The following is a 22075-nucleotide window of genomic DNA, read 5'->3' on the forward strand; positions in this document are numbered from 1 at the left end:
CACCAAAAGTAACCCCTTGACATAGAGGACAGTGGCCCATCGTTACAGAATATCGTCATACATTGAAACTTTGGGTACCCATAGGCCCTTCTGGGCTTCCAGCTGCTCACCCTCGACTTAGGAAGGACCAAGAAGCAACCGAGGAAATAAATGCAGTTGCTCAACTTGCCACCTCTCCATGCTTTGCCTGCCCACAGACCGTGCCCGAGGAGCTGCAGAACGGAGGCGGCTTTGGCTACGTGGTGGCCTTCCGCCCCTTTGGCACCATCAGCTGGATGCAGACCGTCGTGGCCTCCCCAGATGCCTCCAGATACGTCTTCCGCAATGAGAGCCTGCCGCCCTTCTCACCCTACGAAGTGAAAGTGGGGGTGTACAACAACAAGGGGGAAGGCTCCTTCAGCCCCGTGACGGTCGTGTACTCAGCAGAGGAAGGTAGTGTGAGGAGCCCATCTCCTCCTCCTCGCCGTCGTCCGTGGATCACAGAGGGTTCAGCATCCGCAGCGACATCCTTTGATACCTAATCCTTGCTCTGATTTATAATAAATGGCGCACCGTGATTAATTCTTTTGATAGTCATTAAAATAACATTAATCATAATGAAATCTTTTGATATTAATGGAAAAGCAATATGTAATCTGGAAAGAATTCAGCTGAGATTTAGTATGAATTAATGTCCACTGATTAGAAAATGTTCCCTCTTGTCCTAATTACTGTACATGGTATCCTAAGTTGAGCTTAGTAATGACATTTATTATTTCTCTTGCAGAGGGGAAGTGCAGTCTAGCACAGGCCTGACAGCGCTTTGTTTTGAAAAGGGAAAGTTTGTTTTTGTCACATGCCTCTTTTCACATGCGATAACGAAAATTCCCTTGCAGTTAGTGACTAATTAAACACAGAACTGAAAACTCTGATTTTATTTTCAACTCGTCTACCCAGAGCCGACCAGAGCTCCGATCACAGTTCTCGCCAGAAGCCTTTCTGCCACAGACATTGAAATTTCTTGGGCTCCTCCTCGAGACAATCAGCACAAAGGAAGGATACAGGGCTATGAGGTAAGGCAGGGAGCTGCGGTGTGGTTGCAGGGCTGTGTGCTGAGCAGGCTGGGGCAGCACTGCTCCTGCTGCGTTGGTCCTGCTGAGCAAGGCCTGACTCTTGTTCCTTTACTTCTGAGGTAAAAGGCGACGCATCTGTCCGTGAGTAGCTGGCTGAAATGTAGATCAGAGCTTGCTGTGGGTAGCCAGTGTGTGCTGATGACCAGAGAGGCTGCTCTGATGTCAGCGTGCTTCTTTGGGAAAGTTCACAGATTGGGTCATTTCCTCCATCTCAGACCAAAGCAGTGGTCAGGAGTATCAGCCCTGGGTTTAAGAATAGCAGGTAGCATGTCTAATCCCTGACATCTACCCCGAGGTGGAAAATACAGCAAGACTTATCCAGATGAGACAGAGAGAACTTCTTTGGGCAGAAGTGTCATAGAGCTAGGAACCACCAGGGTGCTGCCTACCTGTAGCTGGGGTTGAAGTTCTCACTTTGTCTTGCAGGTCAGGTGTTGGAGACACGACGAAAAGGAAGAGAACGCGAGAAAGATCAGGACAGTTGGTAACCAGACATCTGCCAAAGTCACCAACTTGCAGGGCAATGCGCTCTATCACCTGGCAGTCAAAGCCTACAACACTGCTGGCACCGGTCCGTCCAGTGCCATGGTCAACGTGACGACAAAAAAGCCACGTGAGTGCTCAGGACAGTGGCAGTGCTCTGCCTCAGGGGGGTCTCTGCCAGCTCCTCGGGTTTTAATTGAGCCTAAGGAACTGGGAGATCGTTCTTTGCTGTTTTCTTTGTGCAGAAGGATTATCCATTTTTTGGTATGGCTCTTCTGCATGTTAAGTAAGCAGAGCGTGCAAAATTCAAATCACAGCTGTGCAGGAACGTTAAGTATTTATCTTGTTGTTCAAGAGAGTTTTTTCTTCTGGTCTTGGGCATGCTGAGCACCTGAGTGCATGCTTTTTCAGCCAGTCACACCTGCTGTGACCTCAGGGACACAGATCAGCTTATGAGCTGGGATGGGACAAGCTGGGAGGGTATGGGGACGGATGTGACTGCAGATGGCACTTCTCAGTCACAGAGCACTCTCTCTGTTTTGCCATAGCACCAAGTCAGCCCCCTGGGAACATCATATGGAACTCATCAGACTCCAAGATCATACTGAACTGGGACCAAGTGAAAGCACTGGATAATGAGTCAGAAGTGCAGGGCTACAAGGTGAGTGCCAGCACAGGCAGTGGGACCATGACCAGCCACAGCCTCCATCGGGACCTGCAGGGAGGCCTGATGGTACCTTGGCTATCCCCACATTCTTGCACTGTGCTTTAGTGGAAATGTTTATTATCTCATATTGAGTTTCGGGTTTACAGTAAGAACTTGGGTGGAAACCTTCCAGAGGCTGCAGCCAGCTCCTTAATTGCAGATAAATAAAATGCTTTTTTAATAGCTCTATTTTCTTCGGAAAGCAAAGCCAAAAGAAAAGAAAGAGAATCCTCATTAGTAGCAGTTTTAATAGGGCTTAATTTAACCAGAGAGAAATTTTGGGAAGATTTCAGCTCCATCACCTTCCACAAGGGTTTAATTTGGCCCAAAAAAGACATCAGTGAGCGAATGCCAGCCAGTGCCTCCAGGGCCGGGCTATGTGAGCGTTTCCATCAGAGCTGGAAGCGATGAAGGACCTGGGCACACTTTGTGTTCTGTTCACTGCCCACAGTTTGGGGGCATCAGATTCGTGCGCTTGTGCCAGCTTTCATGTCTGCCCTCACTTCTAAGTATCTTTGGTGCACTCTATTGAGAAATCAAAAGTAAGGAATTTCTCGGGGCTTTCAGTCAGAATCCCCAGGTGAATCCCAGCAGTTCAGACCATCTCATTCCTACGTATTTTTGGTCTGAAATGCAAATTAAGAAGTCAGTTGAAACAGGCGAAAGAGACTTTCATCACCTTTGAAAAAGCAGAATCTTATCTCACAGGTTTCTAAAAATTCCCTGTGTAACTATGGTTAGGATAACAGTCACATTCCTTACTGGCTCACAGCAAAACACTGCCTAGCTTTTTATTTTTTTTCTGGAAATCTTCTGAATTACGCCACAATTTATGATGCTAGATAATAGGACTTCCAGTTCTTAGACAGTGAATTTAAAAAGTAGTTTACCTGGGGAGGCCAGTAGTGGCTGCTGGGGTCAGGATGACAGCACCTTGGTGACCACACTGTGTGTCTGGGTGTCACTGGGTGCATTTTGGGTACTCAAGGTAAGGGAAGAGCAGCGGTCAGCCCAGACACTCCTACAGCACTGAGTGCTTCTGCTGTTCATGAGTGCTTCCTCATCGCTCTCCCACAGGTTCTGTACAGGTGGAACAGGCAGAGCAGCGCATCAGTGATTGAAACCAACAGGACCTCTGTGGAACTCTCCCTGCCCTTTGACGAGGACTACATCATCGAGATAAAGCCCTTCAGTGACGGGGGCGATGGCAGCAGCAGTGAGCAGATCCGGATCCCAAAGATCTCAAGTAAGGCTGGGGAACAGGTGCCCCTCTGCTCCGTTTCACCCCAGGAGCAGCCAGCAGGACTTGGGCATGGGCATCATGCCCTGGGAGGGGGCAGAAATTCAGCATTCAGCAGCAGCCCAGCTCAGGGTCCTGGCTCCAGCCTGAGCCAAGTTTAAAATATGAGGAAACGCTGCCATAAGTGCTTACGGTTGTGTTTAAGATTTCTGCACACTTTCTGCTCTCCTACTTTCGTACTCATATATACTGAATATATTGTTTCACTGCAATTCACTATAACAAAATATAAAATGCAGTGTTCGGAGACTTTTAAATTTATAAGGCTACTATATGGCAATATTCCATTCTGTGTTGGATGCATAAATATTTATTTAGGGAAATGAGGTTGTGCAGAAGAACAAACAGAAAAGAGAGTATTTTATTACTCAACATTGCTTTTGCAAAATCTCCATGTCCCATCTTCCATTAATAATACCGCCGTTTATAAGCTGCATTAAATCAGCTGCCTCTGCAATGCAGGAATGTGGCATTAAAATTACAGCGATGTGAAAAACCATGGATGAGATTGGAATTATCTCCCCCTGGTTGTGTGCTGTGGCCATACAAACCCTGCAGAGGGATTTCATCAGCAGACACAGCAGAGCAGGAGCGCACGCCAGTTCCTATTTGGCTCCATGCGGGAGCATCCCTGTAGGATCCTTTAGGATCGTCCTGTAGGATGTGGATTGGGCCAGACTGGTGCTGTAAATAACAGCTTGAAAGTAGGAGAATTATAAAGAGAAACGTGGGAGAAGCCTCAGCATAACAGCAATGGGGATTTCAGTGGGCAGAGGGGGTGGTGGTGGGGCATGGGGACCGGGCAGGGCTGCGGGCTGAGGGTTTGCAGTGCTCTCCTGATCTCCCCTCTCTCTCTGCTCAGATGCATACGCAAGAGGAGGCAGCTCTTCGACCTCCAACGCCTGCACACTGTCGGCCATCAGCACGATAATGATCTCGCTCACAGCTCGGTCCAGTTTATGACAAAAATTACACGGAGGACTTCTTGTTTATAATATAAGCAACATTTAGCTAGCTGTTTCGAAGACACCCAGTACCAAGTAATATTGTGGTTTGAGTACATCTTACTACTGGAAAAATGTTTATGCTTCTTTAGGAATGGCATTATACAGTACTTCCTCAAAGCAAATATAGCTTTGTCTGAAGTTTCCTTGGAAACTCTGCAATGCACTGAAAACATCTGTAATACGATGTTACCAAAGCAGTTTACATATGTCCTTATATGCATATTTTTTATTATATATTTAGTGTTTTATAGAATTTTTTAAAGTTAACATATGATGTAGATATTAATTTTTCCTCTGCTATAAAATGCTATGGACAACATTATCATGAAAATATTGTTTGGAATTTTTTCCTTTCTGACCGAGAGTTCCACGTTGTTCTTAGTCAGCTGGCCGCCACTTTCCTGTATGGTGTCACAGGGCCCCGCGGGGCAGAACTGCTTCCCACCGGGTGCAGAGTGAGCGGCGATCCTTGTGTGACCCCAGTGCTGTTAGCACACGAGACTTTCCATGTTATTCAGAGGATTCAGACTCCAAATGCTCAGAAAGAACGCCACGATCTTGAAACGGAACGCGCAGCTTTTGGTCGTTTGCGGACTACAGGACATGTAGCTGATAATTCTGGCACCACGCAGTAAGGTTCCATTTTTACTGTCTTGAAATAGCTTTGTCTTTATCATGATTAGCATTAAATTGGGAAGGAATGGAGGCAGCGCGGAGATGTCGGGTACCAGTGGGTGTCCCCCGAGGGCCCCGCTGCAAACCCGGCTCATCCCGTGCCCACGTTGCTCCATGGACACCGAGAGCAGCGCTCCGAGACGCAGCGCAGCCGGGCTCAGCGCTGCCCAAACGCTTCCCTCCCTCGTCCCATAGTCATCCTCCTCTCCAGCCCCATTCTGGCACACGCCGGGGCCCGGCAGCGGTGTGGGGAGAGGGAGCCCACAGCTCTTGGAACCCCTCGGAGGAACCCGGAGGCGTAACAGCGGCACGCCGGAAAGCGACAATATCCACAGCAAAAATCATCTTCTTCAGAGAAGGACTGTTTGTTACTACGGGGTACTTTTGTACGTTCACTCAGATGGGATAACGCTAGTACAAGGCAATGGAATTTTCTATAAAGTTTTCAAGTTTAAATGCGCAGCAGTGGTTTACTATTATTTTTTCCTGATAGCTTGAATTTGCCTGTAACTTGTCTTTTTTGCTTACAAAATAACACAGTTAACTTTTAGACCTTCTAAATATATTTATTCAGTAACGCATAATCAGGATTCCACTTGTGTAAAAGTCAGGGGTGTTGACCAGAGAAATATTGTCAGTATTTCAAGCTGTGTTTCTTTCTTAGTTTGATATGGTTACTTCTATGTAAAAAAAAAAAAAAAAAAAGAAAAGAAAAGAAAAAAAAAACACAAAACCAAGAAAAATGGAACAAAAAAAAAAAAAGAGCTGTAGTTTTCTCCCCAGTGTAAATGATATTTATCAGTGAACTAGCAGATGTAACCTTTTTTTAAAGGTATTGTTAATAAATATTCTGTCATTTGTAAAGATACCTGTCTGCCAGGAGCGTTTCTCCCCTCCATCCTTTTGCACCCACAGTGACAAATGTCAGCACCCAGCGCCCACCCGGCTCCTCCCCACACGGGGGGGCGGCAGACAGGTCTGCTTCAGAGTAGATCTATTGGGGTGAGAGCAGCTATTTCTGTAGAGTCCTGAACTTTCAAAGCTTCCATGCAGGTTGGTGTGGTTGCGGTGCAGCTTGGGCATCTCTGAGTCTCACCAAGATATCAGAAAGGATCAGAAACAAAACAAACGCTTCCTTCCCCTCAGGTAAGGCATCGCTTCCTTCTTGTCTTTGTGGATCGTGGCAACGTTTTGTGTTTCTAACTGTGTTAAGTGTGGCAGTGTAAGTTGTGCGATTGGAGCAAATCTTGGGTGTTTCCTTTGGTTTTCCAGAGGAACCCAGTGCACTTTGCCCATCAGTAATGCTTAAAACCAAAAGGACGCGATTCACTTTTTAGAAAGAAATTGTAGAATCACCATCTTCCATGGGAAATGTGCAAAGATTTATTAAAACAATGAAAATAGCCATGATTTCGAAAGGATTTCTGTTTCATTGGAATGCAGCCTAAGCAGTAATTTAAAAATTCATGTTTTAATGTCTTCGTGCCACCGTAGGGCCGTGCAGCACTCAGCCCGGCCACGTGTCAGGCAGTTTCATCAGCTCCCAAGCAGCAGCACAGGCAAGGCTCGTGATGCTGAACATTGCATGGGGAAGGAGAAGCGGTGACACTCAGATGGAGGTAGGGAGCTTGGCACCTGGTGGGGGGCACCTGAGCGTGGCTTTGGGGAAAAAGCACAGAAATCCAGGCGAGGGAAACAACAGACTGCAAATGTTTGTGTTGTTTTCCCCTCATCCCCACCAGCAGTATGGAAAATCCCAAGCTTCTCTGCCACTTCTGAAGCTCCTAGCAGAAATGTGGGTACCTGTCCAAGTGCCCTGAGAGCTGAAGGCTTTCGCTGCAAGTGCAGAGCAGTCACAGTGCACAGCTCAAATGCAAACTACACCGAAATGTACTGCATTAATCTCTGCAGCACCTTTCCATTAATGGGAGTGAAATTATATTTACAAATCTTATTTATTAGAGGACTTGAAGCCGTGACATAAATGAAATACATTACAGTAAATGAATTCTTTCATCTCGTTTTTAGGATTTTACTAATGAAATACTGATTTTCAGACTGTTAAAGCTGGGCACCTCCAATCCATTCCAATCACAAGCAGTAGAGACATTTGAGGCACAAACATTGTTATATTAATGAGCTACATTAATTTTGATGGAGCCATGCTATTTCACCCAGATGAGAGCTGCCTCATTTATTATAATTATTTCTAGTCTTTAGCACCTGGGAGCTCCATTATGTTTAGGCACTTCCCAAACAACTTCATTGCTCAGTGTTTTGTTGTTTTTTTGTCTTCCTATTCCATGCTTACGTGCTTGGGGCAGCCGGGTGGGCAGGAGGCTCTTTGGGGAGGATGCAAAGAGCAGAGCAGCTGGTGAGGGCAGACCAGAGCTTGCTTGGGGCAGGTCTGGTAACTTGCTTGGATGGGTAAGAAGAATGAGCTGCAATCTTGGGCTTGGATTTTCAAACTCACCTGAAGGCAGTTGGAATTACAGATGGAGAAGGGGCCCAGCTCCTTTAGTATCAAAAAGCCTTGGTAAAACCACAGGGAGCTCCTTGGCAAACTTCCTTAGCTCTGCATAACTGAGGGCTGTGTTCCCGGGCTGTGTTCTATAGATCGGTTTGAGGAAAGGCATCAGAACGTGCCAGGAAAGTGCTGCTTTTTGAATTTTTTTTTCCCCCTTACGCTGTAACCTCTTGCACCACCGTCTGAGGGTTGGGGCTTTCACCTCGCCATTGGCACCGCCGTGCTCTTTCCACACCGCTCACAGCAGTTGTTCTAAATGAACCAACAAACAGTGCTGGAACCACAGCCGAGCAGTTCTTCGCATGCGGCTGCCTCAGAAGACGTCGTCGTGCAGAGCGTTGCAGGGGAGGCCCTCGGCCAGGCCTGGCTCCAGCCACGTCTCGCTGGGGCAGCTGCGTGCCCTCTGCAAAACAAGCAGAGCTGCAGCACCAACTGAACCAGCGAGCCATCAAGAGCTGCAGGGTAGCCCACAGCGGCAGTAACACCAGCACCTCACCAAATGTATGCTTTAATTTAGGCATGGAGCGCTCGCAGCAAGCAGCTCCAAGGTCTCATATCCCTGTGCCCTGACCTTCTGCTCACCATGAGCTTCCCTTAAGGACAGCAGGACTGAAGGTAGCGCTGAGATGCCCCTGGGAACAGAACAGCCTCTGTGCGTTCCCATTTCCTGGCTGCGGTGTTAATGTTTGCCATTTCTCACATTCTTATTTGTGATACTCTAAGTCATATTATTTTACACCCGTGGCTTTGATTAAAAACAAACATTTGCTAATCTTTTAAGCCTGTTTCCTTGACCGGACCATGGAATAATACCCCGAAAATCAAATCTCTATTCTGAGGGGACAAATTAAAATCAAGTTAGTGAGCAGCACTTCCTTGAGCAGACAATGAGGAGTTTTATCTTATCTGTAAGGCAAATGTATTTACCGGGAAAGCGACAGCAAACATAATAAGGCTTAAAACCAGCTTAACAGTAGGACACGAGCATCTCTCACCGTTCGGTTTCCCAAAACAAATCAGCTCTGCAGGAGCTGAGCTCCAGTCCCTGCCAAGGCACGCCGTGCCTGGCCGCGCTGCTGCCACAGGAGGCAGGGCTGGAGAGACAGCACACAAGCGTTCCCTCTGTTGGTTAAGAAAAACCGAAAGCGATTAAGATATGACTTTACCTCGTAGTGATTTGGAAAGGGATCTCTGAACTTGATCCTGGGCGTCGGAATGGGCGGAAACAGTTTGCTCCACGTGTGTTGTCTGTGGGAAACAGAGGCGAAGGGCTGTGAGGGCACTGCTGGGTGCTGAGGAAGCGCCCAACCTGCGGGCACCAGCAGCCCTGACTGGGGGAGCAGTGCAGGGCTGTGCCTGAGGGCAGCCTGGTTTGGGAGTTCAGGACAGGCTGCCCTGTGCTCAGATTGTGGTTTCTGGACATAATCTGTGTCTTGGCAGGAGAGCAATTGCAAGGAATTGCATGGGTTGCCTGTAAGCTGCTGCATTTAGTGGTGATGAGTTGATGGTCGGACTGGATGGTCCAACGCGTCTTTTCCAACCTTAGTGACTCCGTGATTCCTTATTCTGGCCCAAGCAGTTGCACATTCGTGGTAGCAAGAGCTGCAGTGCAACCGTTTCCTTGCATCTGACACAGCTCAGAGTACAGAATACACATCTCAGTCACCAAAAGGCTCTGTCTGCCAAGGTCCAAGCAGGGCCCTACTTTAATGGGAACGTGGCCAGCGTGAAGGTGACAGGACTTAGCTCAGGAGGAGCGTGCAGAGCCTGCTGGGGACCGGCCTGGTGCCCACGAAGCAGAGGTGAGGCTGAGGCATGGCTGCCCTGCAGCACCTGAGCCCTGGGCACTGCATCCAGCCCCGCTCCCCTGCCCCATTTGTTCTGTGACAGCTCTGGCTGATCTCTGGTTCATTGAGCACTTTGGTTACTTTGACTTTCCTTCTAAAGCTTTCCGATTTCTGTCAAGTTTTCTTTTATCCTATTATTCCTCCTCAGCAGGGAGTCTAAAATAAATTCCTGCTGCTAACTTACCCTTTTCCATAGCTTTCATTTTGAGACAGAAGAAAAATCCTCATCTCTCTCCCACCCACCCTTCCTCAAAGCATTTTCAATCAGTTTGGAGCTAAACCTTCCTGGCTGAGCGGCTGCTGCCTTTAAGGAGACATTGATTGGGAACTGATTATTTGCTGAAGGGAGGGGAAGTACCAAGGCTGGCACAAAGCAAGATCTGACTGAGCGAGTTATGGGATGTCTGCCATTGCTGTGCATGGACCGGAGCTTGGGAAGGCATGCAGCCAAGAAAGGAATGTGCGCACCCTGGTGCAGGCACTCCATCTTCACAGCTCCTACCACGAAGAGCAAAGTGATCTCAGAACAGTAAATGATCAGTTGTGCTCAGCAGAAACAGGGGGATCTGAAAAGGCCCTTTGTTGTGAGGTGGCATTTCTGTGGGCATAAAGAGGGACTGGTTTGTGCTCTGCCTCTTCCCCCAGCTTCTAGCAGGGGCCAGATCTGGAAGGATATCCTTTGTATCCAGAATATCCTTTGTGTCCTGGCCTCCCAGGAGGAGAAATAAGTTTAGCTCTGTCCACACTGGTTCCACAGCCCCAGTGGCACATGGTTTTCAAAGAGCTGAGGGAAGGCTGAGTGACCCGCTGCCACCTGCCTCGGGGTGCCCAAGTTCAGTTCAGCTTCAGCCAAAGGGACCTGGGGCAAGGCTGCTGCCAGGAAAGATGGAGAATTTGGGAAAGCAGCTCAGGGAAACAGCAGCAGGGGTGCAACCTGCTCTTACCTCAGTCTGAGTGTGGTTTTGATTTATACTACTGCTGCATAACGTAACCAAGGAAGTGTGGTTTTCTTCGGAGCTGGTGCATTTGTAGTTGTGCTGTTTATCAATGAAAGATTTTGATGGAGCTGTGCCCTAATCATTTATTGAGTCAGCAATTAAGTTACACATCACTTCTGGACTGGAAACACTTGAGGATGGGTGCAAGAGTGCCCAGCAGCACTGAGGTTGGGAGCACAGCCGGGTTCGTGGTGGCTGCATGCCCCTCAGGTGCAAGGGTCCTTGCAATGGGGCAGTGCTGTGGTGCTTACAGTGATGCTCTCAGTATGGTCCTGGTCTTTTTTTTTTTTGCAGAACACTGAAAAGTGAAGTGATCAAATATTTTGTCTCAAAAAAGTAATCTAGACATCTGTGTTTGCCTTTATATGGCTTAGACCACGGCCCTTGCTGTTAGCACCACTTGGACCATTAGGCTTTGGAAATGCCCTGTGGGCCCCTCCAAGCTTCACTCTGCTTCAGATGTTGTGCTGTGTCTTTCTTTCTAAATTTGCTACTTTCCCATGGGCTGGATTTTAGAAGGCCAAAGATAAACAGAAATAAGAGAATACATTCTTTTTCTCTCTTGTAACCTCCGTGATGAGACGGATAAAATACTTGATTTCACATTTTGCTGGAGTGCCTTTACTGACAGCATGGCTCCCGAGATTCTCTGTGACCTGTTCCAAATGACGGCCCTGCAGCAGGTGCTGGGGGGCTGCTGGCCATGGGCTGTGTGGGGTGCAGACAAGAAGGGGAACAGGGCAGAGCAGGGTGGGCATCTTAGGGTATGCAGGGCAATCCTCTTGGGGGATCTCCTCCAGGAGAAAGCATTGCTCAGAGACAGAGGTGAGGAAGCGTAGAGGATGCTCAATCATGAAGACAAAGGGTAAACTAGGAAAGCATTCAATTGTGCTTTTCATCAAGACAGTTTCCTCATCTGTTACTGCAAGTAAGCGAAAAGGTTCTCCAAAAGGCTACTTTTCCTTCTAGCTGTGATCTTTACCTCTGCTTGTATCACAGAAAAATGTATAGAACCCTTTAGTAGAATGAAATTCCTTATAATGTCTTTAAATTGCATGAAATTTCAAATGATTCCGTGGCTTGAATTGCGTGGTACACTTCATGAATTTCCAACAGCGGGAAAAACTGGGATTATTAATGAAATTGTGATATAGGGAACCTGTTCTACTGTTCTTTTTTTAATATCTGCAGACACAACAAACATACAGGCTAACCGCTGTGCTTCATCTTTATGCACCTCCTGCCTCCTCCCAGAGTGGGCCAGTGGGCTAGAAAAAGGGACAGTGAGGTAAAGAAGTGGCCAGGGGACACATCAGGCTGACCACTAATTCAAAATGCACTACAGAAATTAATCAGAAATTAGCAGAGTTGAGGATGGCACTTAAACTGAGGGGAACTGTGTGTATTGTGAAGCAGAAAACTGATGCTTGCTGCTTGTTTCAGGGAAAAAGCTTGTAGTTACGTGGATTCTCTAATTCATCACTTATGGCCTGACCAGTCACTGCTACTGAAATCCAACACAGCTGGCTTTCTTTACAGCACGTTCTTGGAAGTTTGGCTATGTGGAAGCTGTTTTAGCATCCATAGCCTCTGCAGTATTTAAAAATAAGCTTAAAAACTCACAACAGCCAATACTTGAATGCATTTGTTCTTGTCAAGGGGTGACAAGGAGCAGAAAGCTCAAAAGATCACTGGAATTTTTACCTCTTCAGAGCACATACCACACTGTTGACATACAGACTACTTGCCCAGGGTAGAACACTGTGTGTACCTGTGCTGGCCAATGAGAAAATCATGGACTGCGTGTACGTTTTGGCCATGAAAGATGGTCTCATCAGTTTTACTGAGGTTAAAGACAGAATCCCCCTCTGGAACTCATAAACTCTGTAACGTCCACTTAAGTGAGGAAATGAGATATGGACAAAAAGCCTTTTAGGGAAATGTTCTCTCTTGATATATGGGGTTCTCTTTGTTTTAAAATTAAATTGAATGACCCTCTTAACCCATCAGTTTGGCTGAATATTATTATTGATAATTAATGAGGCTGATTCTTCCCTATTCAGTACTTTTGCTTTGTGTAATTACGCTTGAATACAAAACTCCCTTCCAAAAATTAAGCAAAGCTTTTAATGACCCCCAAGCCTGTTCAACACCTATACTTAGGTAAACTGAAGAAATTAATACTTAGAAGAAATTAATACTTACGATTTGCATACTATAGCAATAAGCGTGACCGTACAGCATGTGGATACACAAAGCACAGCAAGACTCCAGACTATCAGATTCTCCTGTTTGTTTTCTCCTGAGTATCAGGGAAAAAAAAATACATGTACTTTAGTGCAGATGTCATTTTAAGCATGCTTTTACAAAAGGTTTCATCGGCTGTTTTCTATTCATATCACAGTTTAACATGCAAACTATGCCGACTTGGTATCTCAAATTAAAAATGAAATGTAAAGCTTCAGGAATAGATTCTGTTATGCTGACATTCTGACTTCCTCAATACACTTCTTTCACTGCACTGCCACCAAGCAGAGCAACCTGGCCCGGCAGCACTGCCAGGGTGCCAGCCTGTGTCAAACCTCATCCCCAGATGCCCAAGGCAGCAGAGGCACTGCTTGCTTGTAGCCTCAGGCACAACCTGTTTGTTTTCCATTAAATTGCTCTTCACTTCTGCTCACCCTTTGCACAGGAACTGCATTTCTCTGCCTTCGTAAACTTGCCTGTAAAAAAGATGTTGAAACCTGCAGTTTTTCCTGTGAGCTGTTGCTGATGCATTTCCTCTGGGAGGTCTTCTCTACTGCCTCTGCCTGCGAGCAGACACAGGTATTTCTACCAAGGTCAACGTTTTTATTTTAGAAAGGCATGCTTAGTGACCAGGACCATTACTTTGTGCCACATTACGCCATATAACAAAAACATTTACATTGAACTGCATTTTCAAAAGGTTGCCGAGTCCGTGTGTGCTTCTGATAACTACCAGTCCTATGTATCAAATGTCAGCGCTGCCATTACCAGGTAATTGAGAGGACATAAATCGGCCAGCAGCAGACACCTTGGTTTTATTGGTGCAGTAGAAAAAACACAGTATTGAATTTGGGCCAGATTTCTTCCTAAGAAACAAGGAGCTGAGTCTGGTGTCTCAGAGTAGGCAGTGGGAGCAGGGCTTGGGTGCTGCCATGAGCTTGCATCAATGTGTCCTGGGCCTTCGTGCCACTGAGACAGAAATCCCCAGCTGCAAACATGGCTTATTTATTGCTTTTGGATGGCTTATTTAGTCTGCAGTGCTGTCACTTTTCTTTCAAGAAATCAGGAGTGTTACTGTCAACCCAGCTGGGTTATGCCCAGTGCAAACAACTTGCGAAGGCTGCCATCATAAAGGCTGGGAAGCATTGTTTCCCAAACCAAAACCAGAAGAGTCCTAAGTCTTTTCCATATTATGGTTGATGGTGCTCCCCAGAGACTTTGAAGACCTCCTAGTACCAACCCCTTGCCATGGGTAGGGGTGCCAGTCATTAGACCAGGTTGCTCAAAGCCTCATGCAGTCTTCAACATGTAAGAGAGACAGAGAGGGAATAAAGGAACCATCCTGAGAGCCACACAGAAAGCTGGCAGCAGAGTGGATCAGAATGGCTGAAATGTGTACTGAAATCCAGCAACTAATGGAGTAACCTCTGCTGGGTCAATGGATTGTAACAAGCCTCTAAATATCCCCTTTCCTAAGATAAACTGAAGAAGCTGATCCTGTTCTTGGATACGTTTGAGATTTTAGTCTTTGTTGGTTTTTTTTTTGAAAAAAAAAAAAAGGAAGACTAATTTCCTTTTTGTCTCGTTAAATAACTAAATGAATTTCTCATATTTGGTATTTGCTGCCTCTTAGTAGAGGAGTCATTTACAATTATGTTTCCTGGTTCCCCAGCTGCCATCATGCTGCAGGATAGAGATGGCTTCAGAAGTGCTTCAGTTGACAGAGCTTCTCTCAGATTCTTCAGAATTGCTGGGAAAGCAGAACTGGGACAGCACAGATGTGCTGTGAGTACTTTCCAGCCCCAAACTTGATATAATCATCTGTTAAGCCGTGAGCCCTGGCAGTGGGTTCTCCCACATACCAGCCATGAGTATTTTGTTTGACTGCAGCACTTCTAAACAACCTCTCAGAGAAAGGTGGGATCAAGGTGAGCTTTTAACAACGCCGCTTTGGCAGCACGTGGCTGCACTGCACAGGGTTTGATTAGCACAGCCCAAGGAAAGGATTCAGAATTGGATTTCAATTTTTAGCAAAGCTAGAGAATGCTGCAGAGGGAAGGGAGAAGTACAGTAGACTTTCTTTTGCCTTTTTTTTTTTTTAGTGAAAACCAGGAAGTGAAGAAACTCAAAAGATGTTAACAGCAAAGCAGGATGTCTAAGAACAAACAGTTGATAACGTGCCATGATAAGAAAACTGCTGCTCCCTGAAAAAAATTATGCTCAGTAGGAAACACAGAACGAAGTGGGGCAAATGATCATATTCCAAAGACCACGGTGGTTTGGTTTGTTTTAAGATTTCAGGTAGCTCCAGTAAGGTAATCCTGGGGTGACCTCTCACAGTACCTTCCAGCATTAGCATCTTGGAGCATCTACTTATGCTGTTTTCTATTGAAATTAAGGGAGTGTTGCACATGCTGATGGTTTGGGCAGTACGTGCTTTCCAACAATGTATTACTCCTTCATTACAAGACTGATGAATGCAATCCTTACCAATATAAAGAATTTCACTCCAGTCACTCCAGAATCCATTTACAGCACACATGTAATGATTTGCTCTTATCTGTATGGAGTATCTGCAGGTAACATCAATCCGTAATCTGAAGTCATGTGAATATGTTTTTGATACCTGTTAACAAAACAACACCATACTGTCACACATTATTTAAGACCAGGAAATCTAGAAAACAGATTAATCATGTTTGTTTTTTTTTTTAATTTTTACAAGCTTCTTTAGTAGACTTGCACTGAACATCACACACTGCTTTGGAGAAAGTTGTCTGACTTTACAGGTGCCATTCCTCTCCTTATGTATCAGTATTTCAGAGCAAATCTTGTGAAATATGCTTTATTTTGGATTCTTCCTTAAGACCCTTAATGGTGGATGTTGAGAACTGTCCACCATCATCCTTCTGAAGGCAGAACACAGTACAAGGGAGTAACCTTCTCGTTTTTCTGTTTTCCAAGGTCTCTTGGAGATGGTTTGTTGCAGGCATAAATGATATCCAAAAAGGACATAAAACATGAAAACTGCTGAGATTTTGGCTTTGTTGAACCCTAGTCACAAATGAGACCCAAGTTTCGCCAACAGCCCATAGTTTCACAAATGCACTGAGAGCAGATTTTAATTTAAATGATCTTAAATGTGTACCATGTTTATGAATACAAAGGCTTTTTCTCCAGGTTGCATGAAGTCAATCTTTATCCATACAGGACAGTGAGTGTCAGGAGTGAAATGTAATGCTGGGGCACCAGAGAAGCAATTACCTGCTTGTTACCTGACTTCAAGTTGGTGAGGTAAAATTCGTATTCAAAACAGCCTTTAGGGAAAGTAGAAAGTGGCTTCTCCCATGTGGCCACGAGATCATTTTGCTCTAAGAATACAGTGACATTTCTGGGAACATTCACCTTCTCTATGAAAAGAAAATCACACCAGTAAGTTATATACAGAGTGAAGTTTAAATACTAGCAATTGAAACAGATTATAAATCGATCAAGTGTTCAAATGCAGCCTATACTTTCTGAAGTTATTTCACATTTTAGGCAGAAAATGTAAAGATTAAAGAGGAATAGGTGTATTGCACAAAATAATTAAAGGAAAAGAACTTTAAAAATCCACTTATAAGATCAGAAAAACTGGATTATTGAAGGAGAAGGTTATTAAATTACTCTTTGCAAAGTCATGAAACTAATCATAGACTGATTCAAACCGTTTTGTTTCTTTTTTTAACCAGGAAAGTTACTGAAATCTGGAAAAAAATCAAATGACCAGCAGCTATTTTGTGGATTGACAACATTCTCTCACAAGTCTTTCACAGTTCTGCTGGACTTTATTCATTGAGCTGTTTGTTCATTTGCTTGTTTCTACTCACCAATGGCATTTTGGTTAAACAACTGCTGGAAAGGCTTGATTGCAGCATACTTGCTGGAGCCATTAATGTGTATTACAATGAGCTCATCAATCTCACCGGGAACAATACGAGTCACTGAGAACCTGCACTCTGTATTCCTGTTCCACTTGTCTTTGATGTAATGTTGGCATTCTTCCATGTAGGTCTCATACCTAAATTAAAACATCTGTGAGAAATGCTCTCCAAAAAATTTTGTGTTGAGTAAAATGGGAGAAGACACCAACCTGTAAAATAGAAAGTACTCAGTATCTTCTGGTGCCCCTTTACCAGGAAGCCAAGTGCAATGGAGAGAAACAGTGCTAGAAATGGTGAAGTGAGTAACACAGGACAGATCAGTGACAGCTGTATTTTCAGCACCTACAGAAACACAGAATTATAAGACAGGAAGAAAATAAACACTTACTACAGAAGTTGCATGAAATTGGCACTTCTAAGACACTTTGACTACAGTCTTTTGTCCATTTTTATCTAGGTTTTGTCCAGTCCTGGTACTGATCACACAGTTCTACCAGTTATGGAAGGATGGAGATTCCAAAAAACCACCAAGTAAGGCTGTAGCACACAGCACCATGACGTACCTTCTGTACACCTTAGGATTCAGGCAGTGTTTTGCCATCCTTGAGTGGATGGGAGTAGGTTATCTCAGCTTTAGCAAGCAATGTTTAGAATATTTTATATGGGTTACCTATGTTGCATCTTCAGATTGTATAGCAGGCTGTGGAGCCATACAGAGAGGCCTGGATTAAATGATTCTGTAAAACCATTGCAGCAGGTAGAGTGAGAAACGCTGTATTATTCAGCATTAAACCTCTCAGCTTCTGATGTCTACTCCATAGACCAGTAGAGAACACAAATTCAGACCTTTTTCTCATTTCTTCTTACCCGGTGGAGGCTGGAGTTCTGCTGTCACCCAGTCGCTCATCATCTGAAGACCCTGATGGAAAAGTAACGTGCGGACATGTGCCGAGAAACCATTGTGGAGTACAGCTGTTTGGAGACTGTGAGTCTTCATTGTATCATACTTGAAAATTGAAAGAAGAAAGAAAGAAAGAAGCAACACAAGATAGAAGCTTAATTAAGGGATCTGCTGAGAGTGGTCTACAAAGGACAGGCTTTTAGCTGAGCGCCTCACTACGTGGTTGCTTGAAACCATCACATGCATCACACCTTCTGCTCCCCTGTTGAACTCAACAAGAAGTCAGCCTTCTTAGCACCCTGGACTTATTTTTATCTTACCTCTTCAAACACAGGAGTTAAGATTTTCACATCGTATCTAATGGTGTAGTTTTTTTGTTCCTGATTAGGACTTAGCTTCCAGCTTAGAAGTACTTGTGCTAATGCAGAGACTGTAAGGGTGAAGTTAACAGGTGGGAAAACCTGAACTGTAAGGAAGAAAACAAAAAAGTCTTAGTGCAGTAATCCTAAAAAAGTTGTTTAGGCCAATACCTGTAGATAACGTAGTGAGCAATACAAGAAAACAAAAATATTATATCCTATTAAATTATAAATAATATAATAAAACTGTATTATATTATATTCTCTCAATAGTTTCTCTCAAAGCATTTCTGATATTTGAAAAATACATTTAAATAACAACCAAAACTTCATCAAATAAGAGTTTACTTAAAACTTAGCTTAAGAAAGTTATTAATTTTTTTTTTTTACAATGGTTTCATCTTTATAATTACAGTAACACATTACATTTGGCTTATTAATTGGATTCAGGCTTTTCAGTTGGATCCCCTAGAGAACTGGGCATCTGTACTGAGCAGGGTCGATAAGCGACCAGCCAAACAATCCATTCTTATTGACCCAGTCTTGCAGAACAGCATGATGTGGGGGCTGACTACGTGAAGGCTGACAGCCACAAGAAGACATATGTGAGAGGAAAAAAAAGCATGATGAACAGAGGAATTAGGCATAAGTGGAAGAAAACATAGAAAGGATGAGAATGATAATTTAAAATGACAAGGCAAAAGGGATTCCTGGAGCTCTTATGGAAATGAAGAAGATCTCGTGCTGGGGAGAAATGTTAGCATATAAATAGCAATGCAGTGAAATTATCAATCTACTCTCTTCCATTTCTGGAGTGCTTCAGAGCCCATCCTCCCTCATTTGCCATGTCCCAGGCAGCTTTTAATGCCCGTTTCTTCAACTTTCAAGCAAGTGTTTGGCATTAGAGAAATGGCCTCCTGAAGAGTTAGAAAACCCCAGCACCAACTGCCCTGAACTGCTTGCTCCAAAATGTTCCTTGTTGAGTTGCCCACAAAAAATGCCAATGTTAAGGTTCTTGATGTGCCAGGACAGAGATCAGGGCTGCTGCTCTCAATGTTCTATGCTGCCTTGTTTCTGCTGATAGGTGCAGTTTTATTCCTGGATGTAAAACTGTCCGGAACACTGCTGTTGTTGGAAGGAAAAGAACTTACCTGCTTTACACTGAAGCGTGGGGGGCTGGACTACGATTCTTATCCAAAGGAGCATCAGACAAACTCTCATCATGCTGGCTATAAAGTTTAGATGGTCAGTGAGAAACACCATGCATCAGAGTACATGGCTTGCAACCGTTTTGCAGACAGGCTGATAGCTAAAACCAAGCACAAGCCCAAGCGTTAAGCACGCAGACCATGGAGCATGCTACAGGTAATCACAGCTACATGACCAAAGCAATGAAACCTTGCAGGGCACAGAATTTTCTCCTTCCCTTGCAGGAAGATACATCTCGTTGAAGCTAAAATTAAGTACAATTAACCACATCTCATTTTGCTCCCTTTGTTTTTTCCAGGCCCCCTTGAAAAAGCTGCTGTTTCCAGCACTGCCATGCGTGGATGCTCAGGGCAGCGGTCATGGACCTACAGCATCTCTTAGCAGAGAGAGTTGGCTTCAGGTAGGTTGGCTTTCGGTGGAGACCCATTCACTCCAAGAAAAACAGCAGAAATAGCTGTCTTTTTAGCTGCCACTGTATATAAAATGGCTGCTTGCTGGAATTTACTCTCCGGTTTCCATTTCACTGAGAAGCAGTCTCAGCGCTCACCTCAAGGCTAATTCTCCAGTGTTAATTACTGGGGGTAAGAGAAACTATTTTGTTTGTTTCTAATTTAAATGAGCGACTATTTTTAATGCTTGAAAACAGCATGTTCCTATGCTTCCTACAGATTGCTTCATGAAGTACTGAGGGGAAAAAAAATCCGTGTGTTATCATTCATGTATAACCTAATATAAACAACATGGAAATACAGAACAGCAGCTTTCCAAAATGTTCTCACAGAAGAGAAATACGCCCTCCTAGCCCAATCACACTGCTTCCCTGGGGCATCTACACAATTGCTTGTATGAAAAACATAATATTTTCAGACGGTAATGAGCAGAGAAAGCATCTTTAACCCATCAGTTCTCACTGAACCTCCAATAAATAACCCAGGGACTGGAAGCAATCCAATTGATCACAGTTGGAGTACTTCTGCTACACAATAACTATTTTTAAAAATGGTGTATGAGTGCTTAGTTCGTTAAAATGATGCATAATTCACAATGCAGTATGTTTCTTAATGTCCAAGTCTGCTCATTATCTGCATTTGTTTTCTGTGTGTATCTGGTATTCTGCCAGGCAAAGCGTCCATGAGGCTAATTGAACCTCTAGAGTTTTCTAATGGATTATTCCTGGAGAGTCAGCGCTTGCTTTTGCATAGGTTGGGTTACTGAGACATTTTGGTCAGATATTTTGGTTCTTCCAGAATACACATGAAACAGGGCACTGTTACCTATACCATACCTTTATGCTTAGACAATGCCCCAAGATTTTTTCCAATTGCATTACCATTCGTGAACGGTATCACAGTCTGTGATAACAGGTTTGTCTCATGCGATGGAATCTTGAAAATACAATCAAAAAGTTAACAAATACCTACAAACAAGATTATGCTCCCCACAAAAACGGGCATAGTAAGTTCTCAGGATGAGTAAAAGCCTTGTTTATGGTTTTGGTTATGCGCAGTAAAAAGCAGTGAGGAGAAAGTCAAAGAGGCATTCCCTTCATGGAAGGGTCTATTCCTTCATAAAGTGCAGTATAAATCTAAACACAGTGAGCAGCTGAATTGGTCATGATTTTCTTTCTTACAACTGACACACGAGTTCTACTGAGAGGCAATTGGTCAGGAGCAGATTCCAGATGCACTTCCCACCATAATGCAAAGATGACTTTTCAAAGTGGGGCCAATCTTCAAACAAAGCACAGAAAGACAGAAAAACAGACTGCAATGTAAATCCCAGGAGGTTACCTGCAGAGTCTCCGAAGCTGTGTGAAGAGCCTCCTCTGTTTGTTCAAAAGTCTTCTGGGTCGTCTCCCTGCGGGTTCCTTTTGCAACTGCTGTCTTTTAAGCACAGATGTGATAGGTTCTTCAGAAATGATAGGAGATGATAAGATAGACAAGCCTGCATTGTAAAAGGGAACTGCAGATTTAACCACAGGATGGAAGGCTCTGTTCTAGCACATGGTTTTACTTTATGTATCGAGGATTAGTTCTATACCATGGTATAGAATCTACTTGCAAAGCAAAGAATCTACTTGCTGACCAGTGCCATCATCAAGTTGTTCATCCCCTAGAAAATCAAATCCTAGTGTTGCTGGAAGACCATGCGGTATTACCTTGTCCAGTCATCCTGCCATACAGCCATATATCTGTTGGTGGTATTTAGAGAAATTACTGGCACCAGAACAAGACCAGCTTCCCAATCTTGTGCAGAGAGCTCTGAGCTGTGATCCATAGGAAGGCTGGATAAGACAGGCTCAAAAGGAGTGGAAAACGACCTAAGGGCACAGAGAAAGCAGAAAGTGAGTCTGTTCGTAATAGGCCTAGGTAGGTCATGTTCATTAGAAACCTGGATTGCAAATACAGAAAACCCTTCTAAATGTGAAGGTGATGCAAGCTGGTAGAGGTGAGTTCTTTGGGGGCTAGAACTCGATTTAAGCAAGTTCTTCAAAAATCAGTGAAAATTGGGCACAGTTCAGCATGGTCAAGCTCTCAACTACATTTAGGTGCTGTTAACTGCAAATTACAGGCTATTAGTAATCAACTTGTGATTAGGTATCTGCTCTACAGAAAAGGATCTGGGGTTATGCCAGGTCATAAACCACAGAGGACTCAACAACTGTTGTGCACTTGTGAAAAAGGCGTGCTGGGGCAGCTGGAAGCTGGCATCCTCTGCGAGACACATGAAGCAATCTTTCTGCTCTGCTCAGCACTGATAAAGCCCCCACTCAATGCACTG

General features: G+C 44.5%; 2 protein-coding genes across 9 annotated transcripts in view; one reads left to right on the plus strand and one right to left on the minus strand.

Moving 5' to 3' along the window:
• Positions 1 to 6026, plus strand: part of LOC128078431 (contactin-4) — a 253469-nt gene extending 247443 nt beyond the window's left edge. For all 7 annotated transcript variants that reach the window (XM_052678620.1, XM_052678613.1, XM_052678614.1 and 4 more), the window contains 6 exons: positions 198 to 432; positions 937 to 1052; positions 1539 to 1725; positions 2144 to 2256; positions 3379 to 3547; positions 4464 to 6026. In XM_052678620.1, coding sequence (XP_052534580.1) covers positions 198 to 432; positions 937 to 1052; positions 1539 to 1725; positions 2144 to 2256; positions 3379 to 3547; positions 4464 to 4564 — 921 coding nt within the window. In that variant the 3' untranslated portion in view covers positions 4565 to 6026. The remainder of the gene's footprint in view (positions 1 to 197; positions 433 to 936; positions 1053 to 1538; positions 1726 to 2143; positions 2257 to 3378; positions 3548 to 4463) is intronic.
• A 1900-nt stretch (positions 6027 to 7926) lies between these two features.
• Positions 7927 to 21528, minus strand: IL5RA (interleukin 5 receptor subunit alpha). Of its 2 annotated transcripts, XM_052678623.1 has the most exons (12): positions 21453 to 21528; positions 21085 to 21202; positions 19237 to 19314; positions 18047 to 18192; positions 17693 to 17831; positions 17035 to 17167; positions 16772 to 16962; positions 16167 to 16312; positions 15393 to 15528; positions 12861 to 12957; positions 8977 to 9058; positions 7927 to 8213 (listed from the first exon to the last, which is right to left on the minus strand). In XM_052678623.1, exons 3-12 carry the CDS (start codon positions 19307 to 19309, stop codon positions 8124 to 8126), a joined length of 1233 nt encoding a protein of 410 aa, XP_052534583.1. In that variant the 5' UTR covers positions 19310 to 19314; positions 21085 to 21202; positions 21453 to 21528; the 3' UTR covers positions 7927 to 8123. The 2 variants fall into 2 exon arrangements, with proteins under 2 accessions (XP_052534583.1, XP_052534582.1); XM_052678622.1 differs by lacking the exons at positions 21085 to 21202; positions 21453 to 21528 and having other exon boundaries at positions 19237 to 21078.
• Between the last annotated feature and the right edge of the window lie 547 nt (positions 21529 to 22075).

Source organism: Tympanuchus pallidicinctus, unplaced genomic scaffold, assembly GCF_026119805.1.
Source record: "Tympanuchus pallidicinctus isolate F22 unplaced genomic scaffold, pur_lepc_1.0 scaffold17, whole genome shotgun sequence".
Classification (NCBI taxonomy): Eukaryota; Metazoa; Chordata; class Aves; order Galliformes; family Phasianidae; genus Tympanuchus; species Tympanuchus pallidicinctus.